Source organism: Podarcis erhardii, assembly GCF_964252035.2.
Source record: "Podarcis erhardii genome assembly, chromosome: 14".
In the NCBI taxonomy this organism is placed as follows: Eukaryota; Metazoa; Chordata; class Lepidosauria; order Squamata; family Lacertidae; genus Podarcis; species Podarcis erhardii.
In genome coordinates this window covers 44,064,903-44,084,327 of record NC_138503.1, presented here as the reverse complement: position 1 = coordinate 44,084,327, position 19,425 = coordinate 44,064,903, and the positions used below count along the sequence as shown (strand labels likewise).

The 19,425-nt window shown below is 46.4% G+C and overlaps 1 protein-coding gene and 1 long non-coding RNA gene across 2 annotated transcripts; one reads left to right on the top strand and one right to left on the bottom strand.

Annotated features, from left to right (window-relative positions):
• Nucleotides 1-3,635: 3,635 nt before the first annotated feature.
• Nucleotides 3,636-12,045, top strand: BHLHA15 (basic helix-loop-helix family member a15). The gene is made up of 2 exons (XM_081840123.1): nucleotides 3,636-4,041; nucleotides 9,371-12,045. Exon 2 carries the CDS (start codon nucleotides 9,455-9,457, stop codon nucleotides 9,977-9,979), a length of 525 nt encoding a protein of 174 aa, XP_081696249.1. The 5' UTR covers nucleotides 3,636-4,041; nucleotides 9,371-9,454; the 3' UTR covers nucleotides 9,980-12,045.
• A 4,242-nt stretch (nucleotides 12,046-16,287) lies between these two features.
• On the bottom strand, nucleotides 16,288-19,425 carry LOC309329395. Its single transcript, XR_014151123.1, has 2 exons — nucleotides 17,862-19,425; nucleotides 16,288-17,630 (listed from the first exon to the last, which is right to left on the bottom strand). It is a non-coding gene; the product is annotated as an uncharacterized lncRNA (long non-coding RNA).

The following is a 19,425-nucleotide window of genomic DNA, read 5'->3' as shown; positions in this document are numbered from 1 at the left end:
CCACCTAACCTGACGCAACGTGAAGCTTTCACCAATGAGTTATGGTTCATCCTTGCCTTTGGATATATGTCAAGTGGGGTGATTGTTATAATAACGACGCCACATCTTTTTTCACTTTTTAAAAAATCTGTTGATGCAGGAGATTTTAGGATTAAGTTGTTTTACAAAGTACCGTTAACCAGTCTTCAAGGTTGGGTGGTGGCACAGACGTTGACAGCTTGCTAGGGTGAATAGAACAGGTTCTTCAATTATGGCATTGGATCATGGTGAAGGGAGCACAGCCAGATATCAGCAACAGGATTGACAAGTTTTGAGGACTGGCCCTGGAACAAATGGCATGCCACACACCTGCTATTTCCTCTTTCTCCTGGCTGTGTTGTGTCCCTTGGGTTTGCCATAGCTGCTCTCGCTCGAGGTCTGATGCTATTGCTGTGGTGGCAAACACTATCGACTGCTACCCAAAGGTGGGTCGCTTCTGCTGCAGTTGCTTTTTCTCCAGTACTCTGGCACGGATTGCTTGTGTCGGAGATGAGCATTTGAGCTCAACTAGTTGCACATTTGGAGGGGACGTGGGTGGTGCTGTGGGTTAAACCACAGAGCCTAGGACTTGCCGATCAGAAGGTCGGCAGTTTGAATCCCCGCAATGGGGTGAGCTTCCTTTTCTCGGTCCCTGCTCCTGCCAACCTAGCAGTTCAAAAGCACGTCAAAGTAAACAGCATTTCCGTGCACTGCTCTGGTTTGCCAGAAGCGGCTTAGTCATGCTCGCCACATGACCCGGAGGCTGTACGCCGGCTCCCTCAGCCAATAAAGCGAGATGAGCGCCACAACCCCAGAGTTGGTCACGACTGGACCTAATGGTCAGGGGTCCCTTTACCTTTACCTAGTTGCACATTTGAGCTCCTTGGAGCACCCAGCTTTGTCACTGACAGGTGAGAAGATGTAGCTTCACCTGAAAGCAGCACTTTGTAATAATAATAATAATAATACCCCACCCATCTGGCTGGGTTTCCCCAGCCACTCTGGGCAGCTTCCAGCAGAATATTAAAATACAATGATTCATCAAATATTAAAAGCTTCCCTAAACAGAGCTGCCTTAGATGTTTTCTAAAAGTCTGGTAGTTGTTTATTAAGCTTTATTCAGCTTCGTTAAAAATTCTAAGTAGCTAATAAAAGATCAAAACACCCAGAGACCAGATACGAGAGCAGCCAAATTATATAAAAGAGCAGAATAAAAAAGGGGAACCCAGTGCCTTTTTCATGACTACATGAGTGCGTTGTGTTCTTTTCATTCTTGTTTTAATCTTTGTTTTTGTATATCACTTTTGAGTTCATTTCTGGGAAGAAAAAATGACTAATAATAAGTAATGCAGGTAATGTAGGTTTAACACTTTCATATACAGGGTGCTCTACTGTATGCGACTCGGGGGATGCAGTCAGTAATTTGCTCTCCTCCATGGTCCATCGTTTTACTTGTGGCTCCGCCCAAACCACTGCATCTGGATTTAGATTGTGGAACTGGCTAATAATAATATATATATATATATTAATTCATAAAAGATAGAAGTAAATTCTGCAAGCCTGAAGTCTTGCTTACTCTGGAGTTGCAGCGCTCATCTTGCTTTACAGGCCGAGGGAGCCAGTGTTTGTCCGCAGACAGTTTTTCCGTGTCATGTGGCCAGCAGAACTAACTAAGCCGCTTCCGGCACAACGAAACATCAAGACCAGAGCAGCACATGGAAACGCCATTTATCTTCTCACCGGAGCTGTACCTATTTATCTACTTGCACTGGCTTGCTTTCAAACTGCTAGGTTGGCAGGAGCTGGGATCGAGCAACGGGAGCTCACCCCGTTGCAGGGATTCAAACTGCCAACTTTCTGATCAGCAAGCCCAAGAGGCTCAGTGGTTTAGACCACAGTGCCACCCGCGACCCACTCTACTTTAAGGTCCCTAGCTATTTAAGGCTTCACTTGAGGGGCGGAGAACCTATAACTATCTAGAGGTTATTGGACTCCCAACTCCCATCAGCCTCTGCCAGCCTGGCCAATGGTCAGGAATGGTGGGAGGTGGAGTCCAGCAGCATCTTGAGACTCACAAGTTCCCCATTCCAACTTTACAGGTAAGAACAGCGCCTTGAATTGAACCTGAACAACCCAATGGATGGGTTGCCAATGACAACCACATTACCCATATATTCATTCTATCCAACCTCAGGGTAACGCCCATTTCTCTTTACATATGTTGGAAGCACATTGTTACACATCCGTATACAAATGTAATTTATAATAATGGTATACCTTGCTTGAGATGGAAGAATGCATTGATAGCTGCTTCCACAATGGGCTAGAGCATCGCCAAACTCGGCCCTCCAGATGTTTTGGGACAATTCCCATCATCCCTGACCACTGGTCCTCTTAGCTAGGGATGATGGGAGTTGTAGTCCCAAAACATCTGGAGGGCCGAGTTGGTGGATGCCTGAGCTAGAGAGTAACACTCGTGTGTGTTTTGTGTGCAGGTTCCCTGACAGTTTGCAGTTTTTCTATGTGGAAGAAAGCGAAAAGTGTGTGTGTGTGTGTGTGTGTGTGTGTGTGTCTTTCTTCCAAGTGTCCCTACTTTCCAGGGACAGTCCCGGATTAACAGAAGCCATCCCGGTTTCTGATCTGATCCTGGATTGTCCCGCTTTTCCTTAGGACGTCCCTATTTTCATCGGAGAAATGTTGGAGGGTATGGAGTTATGCAACCCCCGAGCCAAGGAGATAAATAACTCTACAACCTTTAGAAGACATCTGAAGGCAGCCCTGTATAGAGAAGGTTTTTTAATGCTTGATTTTTTATTATGTATTTATAGATGTTGGAAGCTGCCCAGAGTGGCTGGGGAAACCCAGTCAGATGGGTGGGGTATGAATAAGAATACGAATAAGAATGAGAATGATCACTACTACTACTATTATGTTTATTACTGAATGGAACCCTGACCATTAGGTCCAGTCGTGGCCGACTCTGGGGTTGCGGCGCTCATCTCGCTTTATTGGCCGAGGGAGCCAGCGTGCAGCTTCCGGGTCATGTGGCCAGCATGACTAAGCCGCTTCTGGCGAACCAAAGCAGCGCACGGAAACACCGTTTACCTTCCCGCCGAAGCAGTACCTATTTATCTACAGTGGTGCCCCGCAAGACGAACGCCTCGCAAGACGGAAAACCCGCTAGACGAAAGGTTTTTCTATTTTGGAGGCGCTTCGCAAAACGAATTTCCCTATGGGCTTGCTTCGCAAGACGAAATGTCTTACGAGTTCCTGTGGGTTTCCCCCCCTTTCCCCCCCTTTTCCTAAGCCGCTTATCAGCTGATCCGCTGATAAGCCGCTTAACAGCTGATCCGCTAAAAGCCGCTAAACCACTAATAGCGCTAATCCGCTAAGCTGTCAATGCGCTTGCTTGGCAAGACGAAAAAAACGCTATACGAAGAGCTTCACAGAACGGATTACTTTTGTCTTGCGAGGCACCACTGTACTTGCACTTTGACGTGCTTTCGAACTGCTAGGTTGGCAGGATATTACTGAATAGGACGTCCCTATTTTCATCGGAGAAATGTTGGAGGGTATGGTGTGTGTCAGGCTGACCTACCCCTGATTGCTTCACTTGGCTGGCTGAGAAACAACAACGCATTTCATGGCTGTAAGGCCACCAGCCTCCCCCCTGTGCTGCCCACTCTCTCTTGTGCAGCAAACGGGGGGGGGGGGCATGTTGCTTCTGCGATCCTTGCCCACACTGCATAATCCTTGCTTAGCTTCAGCCACATGGCGAAACACTCTTATAATTTCACAACTGCCACACACACCTCTTGGCTTATTTGCAAAAGACTTGACCGAGCCAAACTCCTCCTCTCTCACCTGTTTGTGCATTAAAGTGACGTGTCCTAGCCCCGGCAAGCAGTCTGCAAGAGGGAGAGGAATTCAAAGCACTTGCTCTCCTGCATGTGAGCACCTTGCTCACCGACCACACCAGCTTGGAGTTAAGGATGCTGCTGCCGTCATCTGCCCCATTGCTGGGTAGGTATCCGCCCCATATTTTATATTTTATTCAGAACCGCTCACAATCGAAAATCCTGGTGGAAAGACTGGAATCTGAACAGGAGAGCAATCAAGGGGGGTTTGTTGACACACATGCTCTTAAAACTATCAGTGCAAAACATTGCATTTTTAAAAATCCATTCTTCTTTTAGAATGGGTCTCGTTCTGGATCAGGAACATCTTTTACTTGTCCTAAATTTGCCAGGGCTCTGTGCGTGGTGTAGCTAATTAAGAGTTTGGGACCAAAATCGCCAAGAAGCCTGAGCTGTCTCTCAGCCTAGCCTACCTCACAAGGTTGTTGTGATGACAAGTTATGGAGGGGAGAGCTATGCATGTGACCCTTTGGCTCCTTGGGGAGGGGGAAGTGGAATGTGGACAGAATAGTGAGAAAGAAGAAGCTCTCAAGTATGTAGCTTTTTGCTGGAGATCTTTGGGGATGCAGATGCAACAGCGTAAGGCCCCATCTACAGTGGTACCTCGGGTTACAGACGCTTCAGGTTACAGAATCCACTAATTCAGAAATGGTACCTCGGGTTAAGAACTTTGCTTCAGGATGAGAACAGAAATTGTGCAGCAGCGCCGCCGCCGCCGCAGCAGCGGGAGGCCCCATTAGCTAAAGTGGTGCTTCAGGTTAAGAACAGTTTCAGGTTAAGAACGGACCTCCAGAACGAATTAAGTACTTAGCCCGAGGTACCACTGTACATGATTCATTTAAAGCAGCACCATACCACTTTAAATAATCATGGCTTCCTGCAAAGAATCCTGGGAACTGTAGTTTAAAGGTGCTGAGTGTTGTTCGGAGAGCCCTAGTCACCTCGCAGAGCTGTATTTCCCAGAGTGCCCTGGGAAGAGGCAATGATTCTTAAGCCACTCTGAGAAGTGTATTTCCACGAGGCGAATGGGGGTTTCCTAACAACACTTAACAACTCAGTTTCCCCCAGGATTATTTGGGGGGACCCTTGTAAAGTGGTCTGATGCTGCTTGGCATGTACAATGCATATGGGGACCTAAGTCATGAAAAGAGAGTACTGCTAGCACGGGGAAGGGCTCAGTGCTAGGACACCTGCTCTGCATGTAGAAGGCCAATAATTTAATTCCCCAGCATCTCCAAGTATGTTGAAGAATGTTCCCAGCCTGAAACTTTGGAGAGTCACTGCTAGTCATGTAGACAGTACTGAGCTCAATGGAGCCTTTGGTCTCATGTGGCGTAAGGCAGCTTCCTAAAGAGGGGAGAGAGGGCAGGAGACATGCCCAACGGACTCCCTGTGCCTTGTTCTGCTGCACCATGTGCACTCAGCAGGGAACTGCAGCCCAATGCAATTGCCTGTTGAACGTACTTAATACATACTCGAGTATTTGCTGTGCTCATGTGTATTATCGAGGTACCAACCCAGAATGGCTCAGTCGGTACCGCATGAGACTCTTCATCTCAGGGTTCTGGGTTCAAGTCCCGCGTTCCTGCATTGCAGGGGGTTGGGCTAGATGACCCTTGTGGTCCCTTCCAACCCGACAGTTCTATGATTTTATGGTGCTGTTTGGAGATAAAGAATAAAGCTTGGAGGAGAGGGGCAGCGGACCCTAAGTTAAAAGCAACCTTGGAACAGTATGGGAAGATCTCCTATCCTTGGATAGCTGCTAGTATTTAATCAATCTCTGCTGGGTCAAATGGCTTAATCGCTCTGCTCTATATAGAGAATATATATAGCTTAGTTTCCCACCCTTAATGGCATTTTGCCTCTCAAAGAGGTTGAGCATGGTCTGAGTTAACCTCCTTGCCTGAAAACCTCACCTTGAATACACAACTGTTTGGATAACAGGAATCTGCCTTAATACCAAGTCAGAGCCATCCAACTCACTGTTGTCTACACAGACTGGCAGTGGCTTTCTAGGTGTTCAGACAGGGAGTCTCTCACAGCCTTACCTGGAGATGACCGGGATTGAACCTGGGACCTTCCGCATGTGGGGCAGATGTTCTACAGCTTAGCTACAGCCCTCCTCTCAAATATAGCTGCTTGGTGTTGGTTGTTGTTCAGTGGTGAAGACCATTCTCTCCAACATGGATTCATATGTAGCAAATGTTTCCAGAGACCAGGCTTGGGTCATAGCAACTTGATGGCTCCCTTGCTTCTAGAAATTATGAGCTCATCCATCTAGCTCTACCAATCTACCCCTTTTATGGATGCCGTTAGTATCATAGAAATAGAACTGGATCTAGACACAGCAGTGGGAAACCCACATCTCTCCAGATGTTGTTGTTGGACATTGTCCCATTGTTCCTGGCTGTTGGCCATGCTTGCTGAGCCTGGTGGAAGTCCAACCACATCCAGAGGGCCACAGGTTCCCCATCCCTGATCTAGAAAGTCGGTAATCTTTTTCTGTCTCAAGATTACTCAAGAAAGTCTGAGAAACGTTGAATTTGAGCTTTTCAGCTTCCAGTAGTCAGTCAGTCAGAGGCAGTCATGCTTCTGAGTACCAGCTGCTAGAAATTGCAAGAAGGGAGAGTGATCAGGTGATCACATCCTGCTTACGGGCTTCCCACAAGCATCTGGTTGGCTACTGTGAGGGCAGGACGCTGGACTAGATGGGCTATTGGCCTAATCCTCCAGACTCTTCTCATGTCCAGGTGTTGAATTAGAATTCTGAAATGCTGATCTGCTACTTGCATTTTTCTGCTATTGCAGCTTGCACCCAGGAGGGAGGTTCTGGTGCTAATAATAATAATAATAATAATAATAATAATAATAATAATAATAATAATTTTATTATTTATACCCTGCCCATCTGGCTGAGTTTCCCCAGCCACTCTGGGCGGCTTCCGATTAAGTGTTAAAAACAATACAGCATTAAATATTAAAAACTTCCCTAGACAGGGCTGCCTTCAGATGTCTTTTAAAAAGAAGATAGCTGTGTATTTCCTTCACTTCTGAAGGGAGGGCGTTCCACAGGGCGGGCACCACTACCGAGAAGGCCCTCTGTCTGGTTCCCTGTAACCTCACTTCTCGCAATGAGGGAACCGCCAGAAGGCCCTCAGTGCTGGATCTCAGTGTCCGGGCTGAACGATGGGGGTGGAGATGCGCCTTCAGGTATATAGGACCGAGGCCACTTAGGGCTTTAAAGGTCAGCACCAATGCTTTGAATTGTGCTCAGAAACGTACTGGGAGCCAATGCAGATCTCTCAGGAGCAGTGTTATATGGTCCCGGCGGCCACTCCCAGTCACCAGTCTAGCTGCCGCATTCTGGATTAATTGCAGTTTCCAGGTCACCTTCAAAGGACACCCCACGTAGAGCGCATTGCAGTAGTCCAAGCGGGAGATAACTAGAGCATGCACCACTCTGGCGAGACAGTCCTTCTTCACAATGGAAATCAGCCATTATCAGATTTCCCCATCTCAGCTTGGGGTTCTTTATGGGAGGGAACTGGTTGCCCCCGCCCCCCCCGGTGTTCTTGCACTCCAACTCCCATCAGCCCCCACAAGCATGGCTAACAGTCAGGGATGAAGGGAGTTGCAGTCCAGAGATGCCTAGAGCGTCCACAGGCTTCTCCATCCCTGGGTGAGAGTGGCGAGAGACTTGGAGGTGCAGATGTAGTCCAGCTCTCTGCTTGACCATGAAGCTCACTGGGTGGTTCTTGGGCAATTGGGTATTTTCCAACCTCTTTTACTTTGCAGAGTTGTGAGTGGGATAAATAGGATGAGCCCAAGTGAGTTGCCTGAGCTCCCTTTGAGGAATGGCGGGTGCAGATGAGAAAGATAAACATTGGCTCTGCATCTATTGTCTGCCTGGAGGTGGGATAGACGGCTCAGGGTCTGCAGTATTTTACTAGTATGGAACAGCTTTTTTTGCCTGGGCTCTCCCAGCTCTTTGCTGTCCTGGCTTTAAAGGGCTGGGAGACACAAGAGCATCAGAGGCACTGCTCCCAAGCAGGCAAGAGAGCTAGAAGGGGGAGGTTGCCATTTTTAATACTCCATGCAAGAAATCCCTTCCAAATCAAAATACAAAGCATAACAGGGGGACGTTCTATCCCAGCTCCCTCTCCCTGCTTTTATTAGTTTTCTAGCTTTGGGTTTAATATTTGCATTCTGCTTTTCCAACAACCAAGTTTAGCTCAAAGCGGGTCACAGCAGCAGCAAAACATTAAAAATTATATATCACTTCCACATTTGACAATAACGAGGATGTGAGTCTTTTCATGTCATTCTCCCAAGCCAGTGGAATGCTGTGCCAAAAGGGGTTCAGCAGGCACCTTCTGTTTTAAGCGCTTGCTGAAAACTTCTCAGTTCCTTCAGGCCTGTGCAGGCAATTAAGAATACACCTTCCCGCAATAGTGTGCTGATTTCTGATTTAAACTGCACAGTTTTATGTGTTGTTATTGTAAACTGGCTTTGATATTTTTTTATGGATACCAGTTTATATAAACAAATAATAGAAAAGGAATATACAATAAAAGTACACACACACATACACAAAGATGTGACTCCCCACTTATCTGGGGGTTACGTTCCAGGCCCCTACGTATAACTGAAATGCACATAAGTGGGGAGCACCCTGGAGACACCTTCATGCAGGAGTGCCAGCATGGCCCAGCAACCGTGGGTGCCCGGGGCTGTGGGTGCCATGCAGTGTGCATGGCTCTGGCACGGAAATTTGTGGGTGCCTGGCCCCTTCATGGGGAATTTTGTGGGTACTTGGGTGCCCAGGGCCCCAGGGAGTTGACACCTATGCCCTTATGGCTCATGAGGAGACCCTTCCCAGCGCCCAAAGAGGACATCCTCTTCGTGCTGCAGGGAGGGTCTCCTTGCATGCCAGTGGAGCATGCAGGCTTATCAGCTGATGCGCAGGAAAGCAGCAGCTGCTGTGCTACCCCACTTGTCAGCTGTTAGGCAGGGAGGCTGAGCGGTCTCAGCAAAGTCCTGCTGCGCCTCCAGCTTGTGAGGAGACCCTCCCTGGACCCTGAGGTCATCCTCCTCCGGCTCTGGGGAGGTCTGTCCATGAGCTACAGACTTTCCAGTTCTTTTGTGCCATTTCCAGGTTCCCTGCGCCATGTATGTGTGTAGTCAGGCACAAGTAGAGAGTTGCCGGCATATAACAACAAAAAAGTGTGCTATAAATGCAGCCTACCCACCCACGCTTTTGCATTCCAAAAGTCAGATCCACCCTTGCAGGGACAATCCTTTCCACCAAACTCAGGACTCTACTGCCTCTATATCCTGAATATATAAACCAGACAGACCCCTGTTGAGTGACATCTGGTGAGAATGCATTTTCTGGCTCTGTCGGCGACTAATTTAGTGTCTTCTTTTTCAAACAGCCCTTTGGTTGGTGCCAGCAACATCTTCCACAAGGAAATAAACGCAAAAGATCTGGGAGCCGGTTTCCTGGCATCAAACCGACAATGAAGGCCAAAAGCAAAGGTGCGAAACGTCGGCACGCGATCCCCGAAGGCACCTTGCGTCAAGAGCCAGCCCCTGGCGGGGAGGAACTCGGGAAATGCTTGCGGCGCAAAGAGAAGAGGAACAACGAGGGCCAAAAGAGCCCTTCCAGGCCCGCGAAACTGCCTTGGGGAGGTAGCAAAGATAGGCGCTTGCGGAGGCTGGAGAGCAATGAGCGGGAGCGGCAGCGCATGCACAAGCTCAACGCCGCCTTCCAGGCCTTGCGGGAGGTCATCCCCCATGTGAGGGCGGAGAACAAGCTCTCCAAAATCGAGACCCTCACCTTGGCCAAGAACTATATTAAGTCTCTCACCTCGACCATTCTCCGGATGTCCAATGGCCACATCCCTGCTGCCGAGGCCCCCGGTGCGGGGAGCAGGTCCAAACTGTACGAACACTACCAGCAGCACTGCGGGGAAGACGACGATCCCGCGGGACAGCTGCAGAAGTATTCCACCCAGATCCACAGCTTCAGGCAAGGCAGCTAGAGGGTAGACATGGGTCTTCCCTGGTTGTGTTTCCTGTTCCCGGGGAAAGCCCCCAAAGGGTCAACCAACAGCATGGCGAAAGGATTTAGGGAAGGCTGTGTTTGCGTCCCTTTGTTTGTTTGAAAAGACCTGTGAATTCACATCAAACAATTCTGAGGCTGGATTCTGCAATGGACAAGTGGGTTCTGCAACCGAACACATTGCAAGACAAAAGCTCTCCTGTTCTCCTCCAGAAGGCCATGACACTCGCCGCCACCTCCATTCACAGATTTTCGTTGTTTTCTTTTCTAACTAAAATTCTGTGGTTTTTGAACATACTCAGCCTTCATTGGAGTATAATTTGTGGGGTGGTGGGAAGTGGTCCCATTCAGGGGTTTGGGGCTGGATTTTTTTATTTTTTATTTGTATTTCAGCAAACCTTCTGAGCATGCTGACACACGAACATTTGGTGGAATCGCTTTTACCTCTGTGGTTCTGTTTTGGCAGTATTTTCATCTGCAGCCACTAACTGAGTTTGCCCTTTAAGGGAGTGTTTTCTAAATGCCTTAGGCACATCCAGAACTTTGAGCCTATCCATCTGTCCTAGAAACAGTAGCAAAGACCCAAATAAATACATACACGAGAAGCGGCTGTATCAGGTTAGGAACTGTTTGTGCAGTGGACATTTGAGGTTCACAGTATCATAGAATTGTAGGGTTTGAAGGGACTCCAGCGGTCATCTAGTCCAACCCTCTACAGCGCGAGAATCACAGCTTAAGAAATCCCAGACAGATGGCTGTATAAAAACTTCCAGTGAAGGCAAAGCTACCACCTTCCAGTTGTTTTATCATGCTAGGAATAAGTGCATGGAAGCTGCATTAGAGTGCGCATTTTAAAAAACTGTATTTCCCTGTGTTGTATACACCTGTTCCTTTGGCCCATCTCTCTCTCTCCCTAAGCCAGCTTTTAGCTCATAGTCGTATTTGCTTAGTTTTCAACCGTTTTGGGGACATCTTCCTTTTTCTTAAAAACAAAGAGACTTGTTCCTATGGTGAACTTTTTAAAAACTGAAATGAAATCACTTTTGTCCTGCCAAAAAAGAAAAGAAAAACAAGTCCAGGATGAATGCAACAGGCCCAGCTGAGAGAGGAGCTAAGGGCCCAGATCCGATCCCAGTTTAAAAAAATGTCGAGTGAGAATGAAGTTGGGATGCTTGAGACTTCAGAGAGCTCAGTGTGGACAAAAGAGGTCAGACAGAACACTGGTCTGACTCTATGTAAGGCAGTTTCACTTGTAGGATCTTCCATCCATAGTAACATGGAGTTGGAAAGGACCTTTGGGGGGGGTCATTTGCCCTCCCCCCCGCTCGATGGAGGGTCTGTTTTATAGGATACCATAGCAGCATCCTTGACAGATGGCCAATCAATCTCTGGGGTAGCTTGGAACGCAGGTGGTCCCGGGTTCCTTGGAAAGTCTCTGCCAGTGTAGACAATACTGGTTTGACTCAGCAGAAGGCAGGTCCCTATGCTTCTGTGCTTGAACACATCCAAAGAAGAGCTTGCCACCTCCTGAGCCCACTGTCAAAAATCTCTTTAAGCTGCCTTAGAAACCAGTTATGACCATTGACCAGTGTAGCTCTGTGTGGTCTACCCAGTGTTTTTAACAAGGGTCTATCTCTACCATGCCTAGAAATGCCGATGTCTGAGCCTGGAACCTTCTGCACACCAAGCATGTGTTCTACTGCTGAGTTTTGCATACAATGTTAACTGGATTAAAGCAACCAGGACCTTAACAGCGGGTTTTATCTGCCCTGCGGTCGGTTTGTGATGCTAGATAGGCCTTTTGTACTTGCCTGCGTACAGCACCTAGCACGACTTAAAGTACAAGGTGGTCCCCTGTTTATAAACTGTAGGTGATGGTAAATAATGCTAACTAGCGTTTTATTGCGGCTTCTATGATCAGAAGAGGAATGGGGAATCAAGGGTGTGATTAATTAAGCTAATTCTGAGCCAGTGTTGTCAAAGAAAATAAAGCCCTTTGTACTGTGAAGCATAATAAAAGGATGAAAGGAATTATTAAATCAAGAATCGATTTTGTTTTCTTCTTGTTTTTAACTTGCCATCGCTCTTTTCTCGAGTTAACTACGGATTCAAACTCTGTACCAGCGAGGATAACAGAAAAGGGTTATAGGCAGCTCCCCTTGCAAGACCAAGCAGGATCTTCTCTAGTCCAGGGCTGGGGAAGCAGTGGTCCTCCAGATTCTACTGGACTACAAGTCCCATCATCTGGGGCTAACAGGAGTTGGAGCAGGATCCTTGCGCCCCCCCCCCCTGCTGCTAGGAATGGGTAAATTTGTCGGTTTGGGTTTCTCTCAGTAACTGATTTTCCCCCACATCCATATAATTTTTTTAAAAAAAGATTTTATTAAAATTTGGAAGAGAGATTAATGTCAGATATATATTTTTATGAATATATATATATATATATATATATATATATATATGATTTTTTAATGAATATATATATATATATATATATATATATATATATATATATATACCGTATATATTATTTTTTTATGAAAGATGGAGGGCACAAGGAGAAGGGGACGACAGAGGACGAGATGGTTGGACAGTGTTCTCGAAGCTACCATCATGAGTTTGACCAAACTGCGGGAGGCAGTGGAAGACAGGAGTGCCTGGCGTGTTCTGGTCCAGGGAGAGTCGGACACGACTAAACAACAACAACAATATTTTGATCAAGACAAAAAAGCTAATCTAAACAAAAAAAACACCAGAAAGAGAAAAGGGGAAAACAGATGATGAGAAAAGAAAAAAAAAAGAGAGAGAGAGAAAGAGAAATAAAGGAAAAGGAAAAGAGAACTTCTGCTTCTTCATTTGTCAGCTATATGTATTAGTGGTAATAATAATATAATAATAATAATAATAATAATAATAATAATAATAATAATAATAATAATAAATATGTCACCCATCTGACTGGGTTGCCCAAGCCACTTTGGGTAGCTTCCAACAAATTAAAACACATCCACTTGCTCACAAATTTATTGACAGCTGCACGAATTATGATAGCTAGGAAATGGAAGGGGCAAGGAGATTATAAAATGGAAGACCAGTATAAAGAGGTGTGGGATATAACTATTAATGATAAATTAACATGTGCCATTAAGGTAAGACGGGGAATGTGCAGGAGAAATGATTATGATGAGATATGGAAAGTGTTTGTAGAATCCGTACTGTTAAAACGGAAAGGGGTCAAACCATTGCAAGAGGTGTTGAATTTTGGGAGGTTGGATAGGTACAATGGAATGGTCTCGGGGGTGGGGTGTACATTTTTATTCTTCTTTATTTATGATTATTACCTTGTCAAAATAAAAAAGAAAATTTAAAAAATGCAAAAGAAAGAGAGAGAGAAACACATCCATATGTTTACTGAAAATTCGCAATCCTTTTTGTTCCAATTTCTCCTAACATTCATGATTTGGTAAAGCAATTTCCCCTAGTTCTGCTATTGTTACACCCTGACCTCTTAAGTGATGAGTCTCTCTCCAAAGGTTCCTGCATTTAGCCAGGATTCTGCTTCTTTGGAATGAAGGTCAGTGAGACTGTGGAGTCTTTGGTTCTATTTCTATATGAGCATGAGGGGTGGGTGGGCTAACAGCATTATCCCCCCAACAGTTCTTGCTCCCCCAAAGTCCAGTGCAGAGCAGCACAGAACTAAACATCTCTCTGTGTCTCTCTCTCTCTGTGTGGAGCTTCTCACGTTCAAGTTTCCAGCTCTCAGACAACCCTGCAGCCCAGTCTCCTTTGGTCTATTGCTCTCCACCACTTAGCTTTAGCTGCTGCAGGTTTGAAAGGGGCACAGAGTACCACCTGGAACGACCCTTAGTGATACCAAGCACATCTGCAGGATTTTTACATTTTTCAGTTGGTGCAAACCAATATATTGTAAAGATGCCTTGCGGGAAAGTACGGAATGCAAACATGCGCGCACACACACACACACACACACACACGTACAAAGACACACATTTTACTGCAGTCCATGGAAAGTCAAACACAAGGCTAAACCAATTCTGAAATACTTTAATTGCAAAGTAAACAAACATGGGCTTCTTTTGAGGAAGGGGGGGGCAGCTCTGCACGCAGCTGTTATTTTGACATGAAAGCTCCTCGGTTGAAAACCAAACTGGAATTGGAGCTGCAGTTGAGCCTACAGCCTGTTACATTTACCCTAGCTCTCTGCCTCATTATACGACTTTGTGAATGGGTTTGTCACAGTCATACATTAATGCATCCCGGGGTGGGGGGAACCAGTGGCCCACCAAGGATTGTCTAGTCCAGGGGTCAGCAACCTAAGGCCCATGGGCCGGATGTGGCCCAATCGCCTTCTAAATCTGGCCCGCGGATGGTCCGGGAATCAGCGTGTTTTTACAAGAGTAGAATGTGTGCTTTTATTTAAAATACATCTCTGGGTTATTTGTGGGGCATGCCTGGTGTTTTTACATGAGAAGAAGTTGTGCTTTTATTTAAAATGCATCTCTGGGTTATTTGTGGGGCATAGGAATTTGTTCATCCCCCCCCCCCATTATAGTCTGGCTCCCCCACAAGGTCTGAGGGACACTGGACCAGCCCAAGGCTGAAAAAGGTTGCTAACCCCTGGTCTAGTCCAACCTTCTGCAATACCTTACCATCAATAGCTGCTGGAGCTTTTCCTTAGCACTTCCATTAATACCGTCTTCCTGCCTCTAAAAAATTCTGCTGCCCAGTTAATTAGGAAGGACCTCTTTAGCCTATCAGATATTGTTTTGAACATAAATAAGATATACCAATGTCCCACAGGCGCATATCTGTGCACTGACGCCCCTATTTGCATAAGATAATACGAAGAATCTCTGGCACACCCCTGCACACCTTTTTGTTGCACTGAATATCTGAAGTTATTCTTATCTTTGCTAATATAAATCACCATGATCACGCTGCCTTTAAAATGCCGTTTGTCACATCCTTCACCAATGCCACTTATGAGAACCAGAAGTTTGGAGAGACACGACGCTTGTTCCACTGCGAAGGAAAAGGAAATTGTGAAAAAGGCGTATTCCCTGCTAGGGATTATTAGGAATTGCAGGTAAAACTGCCGCTTTCATAATGCCGTTATACAAATCTTTGGGGTGACTGCGTTGGGAACAGGGTGTATATTTCTGGTCACCACACCTCAAAAATGGTATTGTGGAGTTGGGGAAATGTCCACAAAGCACAGTGACCCCAGAGATTAAGATGACCCAGGAGATGATGATGATGATGATGATTAATAATAATAATAATAATAATAATAATAATAATAATAAATTTTATTTATACCCCGCCCTCCCCAGCCAGGACCAGGCTCAGGGCGGCTAACAACCAATAATAAAAACAGGTTGATTGAAATACAACTTAAAAAAACAAGATTTGATTAATAATAATAAATTTTATTTATACCCCGCCCTCCCCAGCCAGGACCAGGCTCAGGGCGGCTAACAACCAATAATAAAAACAGGTTGATTGAAATACAACTTAAAAAACAAGATTAAAATACAACATTAAAATGCAGCCTCATCACAGGAGAAAGGAAAAAAGAAAGAAAGAAGGAGAGGGAGTCAAATTGATTCTAAGCCAAAGGCCAGGAGGAACAATAAATGCTTGAAGCATTTAGGACTTTTTGATTTAGAGCAAATGCTCTCAATCGACATGTATGATATTATGCATTGCATGGTGAAAGAGGATAGAGGCAGGTTTTTTCTCCTTGTCCCATAACACCATAACATGTGAACACCCAGTAAAGTTGAACATTGAGTCGGGACAGCCAAAAGAACGTACTTCTTCATGCCGTGCTTAGTTAAACTATGGAACTCACACCCACTGGAGGCAGCGAAGGCCCCTAACTTGGATGGATTTAAAAGATTTGACAGATTTGCGGAGGAGAATGTTGTCAGTGACTGTGAGCCACAATGGCTATGGTCTGCCTCCACGAGTTGCTGGAAACTGCAGGCGGGGAAAGTGCTCTTATATTTGGGTCTTGCTTGTGGGTTTCCCATAGGCTTCTGGCCGGCCAGCGTGAGAAGAGGATGCTGGAGTAGATGGGCCATTGGCCTGGCCCAGTCTCCAATGCTGGTCCAACTCAGAGCCCACCCATTGGAATCGACACAACGAGCTTAGTGCCATGAACTGCAATGGGTCTATCTCTGAGTAGAAGTCAGTTGGTGTCAGCCGTGGAGAGTCCTCCCTTCCCTTCCGTAACTTCCAAAGAAAGAATTAACGAGCAGTTGATAGATTTATAGTCCTTTTATTACAGCGTCATGTTGCAAACACAAATACTCAGCTCTTCGCAAGGCCAGTTGGCTGGTCTAATCCTCCTTTCGGCTTCTGTAGCATTTGGGGCGCCAATGGGAAGTTCCTCCTTCCCCCTGACTCCTCTGCTATCTGATGTGTTCAGACCTCTGGGGATGGGGTCCCCCATGCTCTCAAGTGCCATCTCAACTAGCTGCCCCCTCCCTTCTGGTTCTGCTGTCATTATCTCGTAACTGGGTAACTCCTCCTTTAGCTGTTCAGCTTCTCTCTCTCTCTCTCTCTCTCTCTCTCTCTCTCTCTCTCTCTCTCTCTCTGGCTTCTGAACGCTGTGGACAAGGGAGCGACCTTCCCCCCTCCAGCTCCCCATCAGAGAGAAGCTGGTTTGCCATGGAATGCATTCCCCAGTCCTTGTCTTCAGACCATTCCCTGGCAGTTGGCTACAACCTCATGAATAAAAACACCATTACACCTGGAGTCTAAAACAGGGTCCATGGGTCAGCAAACTTTTTCAGCAGGGGGCCAGTCCACTGTCCCTCATACCTTGTAGGGGGCCGGACTATATTTTTTTGGGAGGAGGGGGATGAATGAATTCCTATGCTCCACAAATAACCCAGAGGTGCATTTTAAATAAAAGCACACATTCTACTCATGTAAAAACACCAGGCAGGCCCCACAAATAACCCAGAGATGGATTTTAAATAAAAGGACACATTCTACTCATGTAAAAACACGCTGATTCCTGGACCGTCCGCAGGCCGGATTGAGCAGGCAACTGGGCCGGATCTGGTCCCTGGGCCTTAGTTTGCCTACCCATGGGGTAACCCGTTTTAGAACCACGACTTCCATCACTCCCAATTATTGGCCACGCTGGCTACGTCTGATGTTGTGGTCTGGGTTGCGGGAAACCCATTACTATTTCTGCAGCAGGGTCCCAGTCTGCAGCATCCTATAGCCACCCCACCAGCATGGAAGAGGAGCTTTCGGCCACTGAGAAGGCTTCTCACCCTTTGTGCTGATTGGAGCCAATCAGAGTGAAGTGAGGTAAGTCAGCCATTGAGGATTGGCTCCTTGGGTCACTCTGGAGAAGGTGCATGCTTAAAACTGTCAGGAGCTTGTCCTACACTTGCGTAGGACCCTGGCAGATACACATGCCCGACTGGCATGTCCTCTCCCTCCTGGTCGTTTGTTTGGGAGCTTCAAAAGCTTGCTTCAGCCCGAACATCACAGTGACCGATGTCAACAGACATTGGCACACTTAGGGATCCGCAGTCTTCGCAGCTTGCATAACAGACCTCAGCAACTCAGCGTTTTGGCTAATCTACCTTTGTTGTTGTTTAGTCGTTTAGTCGTGTCTGACTCTTCATGACCCCATGGAGCAGAGCATTTCAGGCACTACTGTCTTCCACTGCCTCCCGCAGTTTGGTTAAACTCATGTTGGTAGCTTCGAGAACACTGTCCAACCATCTCGTTCTCTGTCGTTCCCTTCTCCTTGTGCCCTCAATCTTTCCCAGCATCAGGGTCTTTTCCAGGGAGTCTTCTCTTCTCTTCTCTACTTTATTTACATATAAACACACATGGAGCACTGCAACATGGCTCCCTCTCTCTCTAGCACCAGACAGCAAAGAGAAAGGACAAAGGACAATAGTCCCACTTCACGGAACACAGTAACACAAACATCTTGTCTCCATCATTTCCCACTCTTGGAGTCAAAACATACACCGTCATGTGATAGACAAAAATCCCATGACTGCAATCACGGAGCAGGAATTCTAACGAAAACACCAAAGAGTTGTTGTTTCTATATGCTTGAATGCTAAGCATTTAGGAACACTGAAAACACAGGGCATTTCGGTTTCCAGAGAATGGTGAGCAAGTTCTGTTATGCACAATGGACCTTCACGCAAAACACAACGTAAGCCATTCCGAAAGAAGATGTCGGAGCACTCCAAATTATTTGGCCAAGTACATTCATGGAACATAGTAGACCTAGTGGACAGGCAACACATGGAGATCTGCATTGGTTGTTGCAATGCACCCCTAATTATCACTTTTGTATAATTATAGAATTCTTGCATACCCTTAGAGGGCAGGGCTGTAACTTGCACAAAGGGACCCTGAATTTGCCACTACACTACTGGATGGGGGTTGTAGTAGTAGAACAACTTCTAGGGGCTCTACATTGGTAACTGTGGCTCGAAAATTACTTCTGCTGCTGCAGAAGACCAAACACACACACACACACACACACACACACACACACACACACAGACAAACACACCCAGACACACACAAACCAGGCAAGAGAGAAAGAACAGCAGGAAGAATTGTTCAGAAAGGTCACCATTGTTTGCTCCCAAGAGATTATGGCAAAGGCACCTTTGCTAAAAGTCAAATCATCTGCATCATTTAGGAAGAACAGGAAAAGGGCTATTAGCCTGCAAAATGAGCATGAACAATGCAGCCCTCACTGCGGGCAAAATGGTTTTAATAGGATCTGCAGGGAACTTGATCTGCCACCAAGTGTTTGATCCTTTCCTATAGACAATCTCTCGTCTATATTCACGCACATACAGAACCCTGGATTGTATTCGAGTGGCATTTTAAGTTCAAATGTCACATCTGATTGGCTAACATAACCCTGGACGCGAGCCAAGGAGAGAGAGAGAGAAAGCCAGAGCTAATGTCTAACTGGATGTGACAGAACATTAAACCGCTGAGCAGCAGCTAAGGAATTCATTTCTGTTGCTTTCAATAGGACTTTCTCGGGACTCGACCAGCCCCACTGAAGTCAATGGAAGTCTGTATCTGAGAAGTCGTGCCTACAGATTTGCACTTTGTCTCGCTTTTGCTCGATTGTGGTCTGGGTCATTTTAAAAGGCTTTCCCTAGAAGCATGTGGCTGTGTTTGTATCTCGCTTATATCCTCTGTACATGCATAGCCTTTGTAAGCTTATGCAAAGGTGTGGTTGCCATCCACTGCAATCCACAGGGCGGAAGTAGCTCTGTGGCAGGCTAATGCGTGGTCGACAGAGGTGTAGTGGCCAGGATCACAGGGAAGGGCTGGCGCTGTGGGTTAAACCACAGAGCCTAGGACTTGCCGATCAGAAGGTCGGCGGTT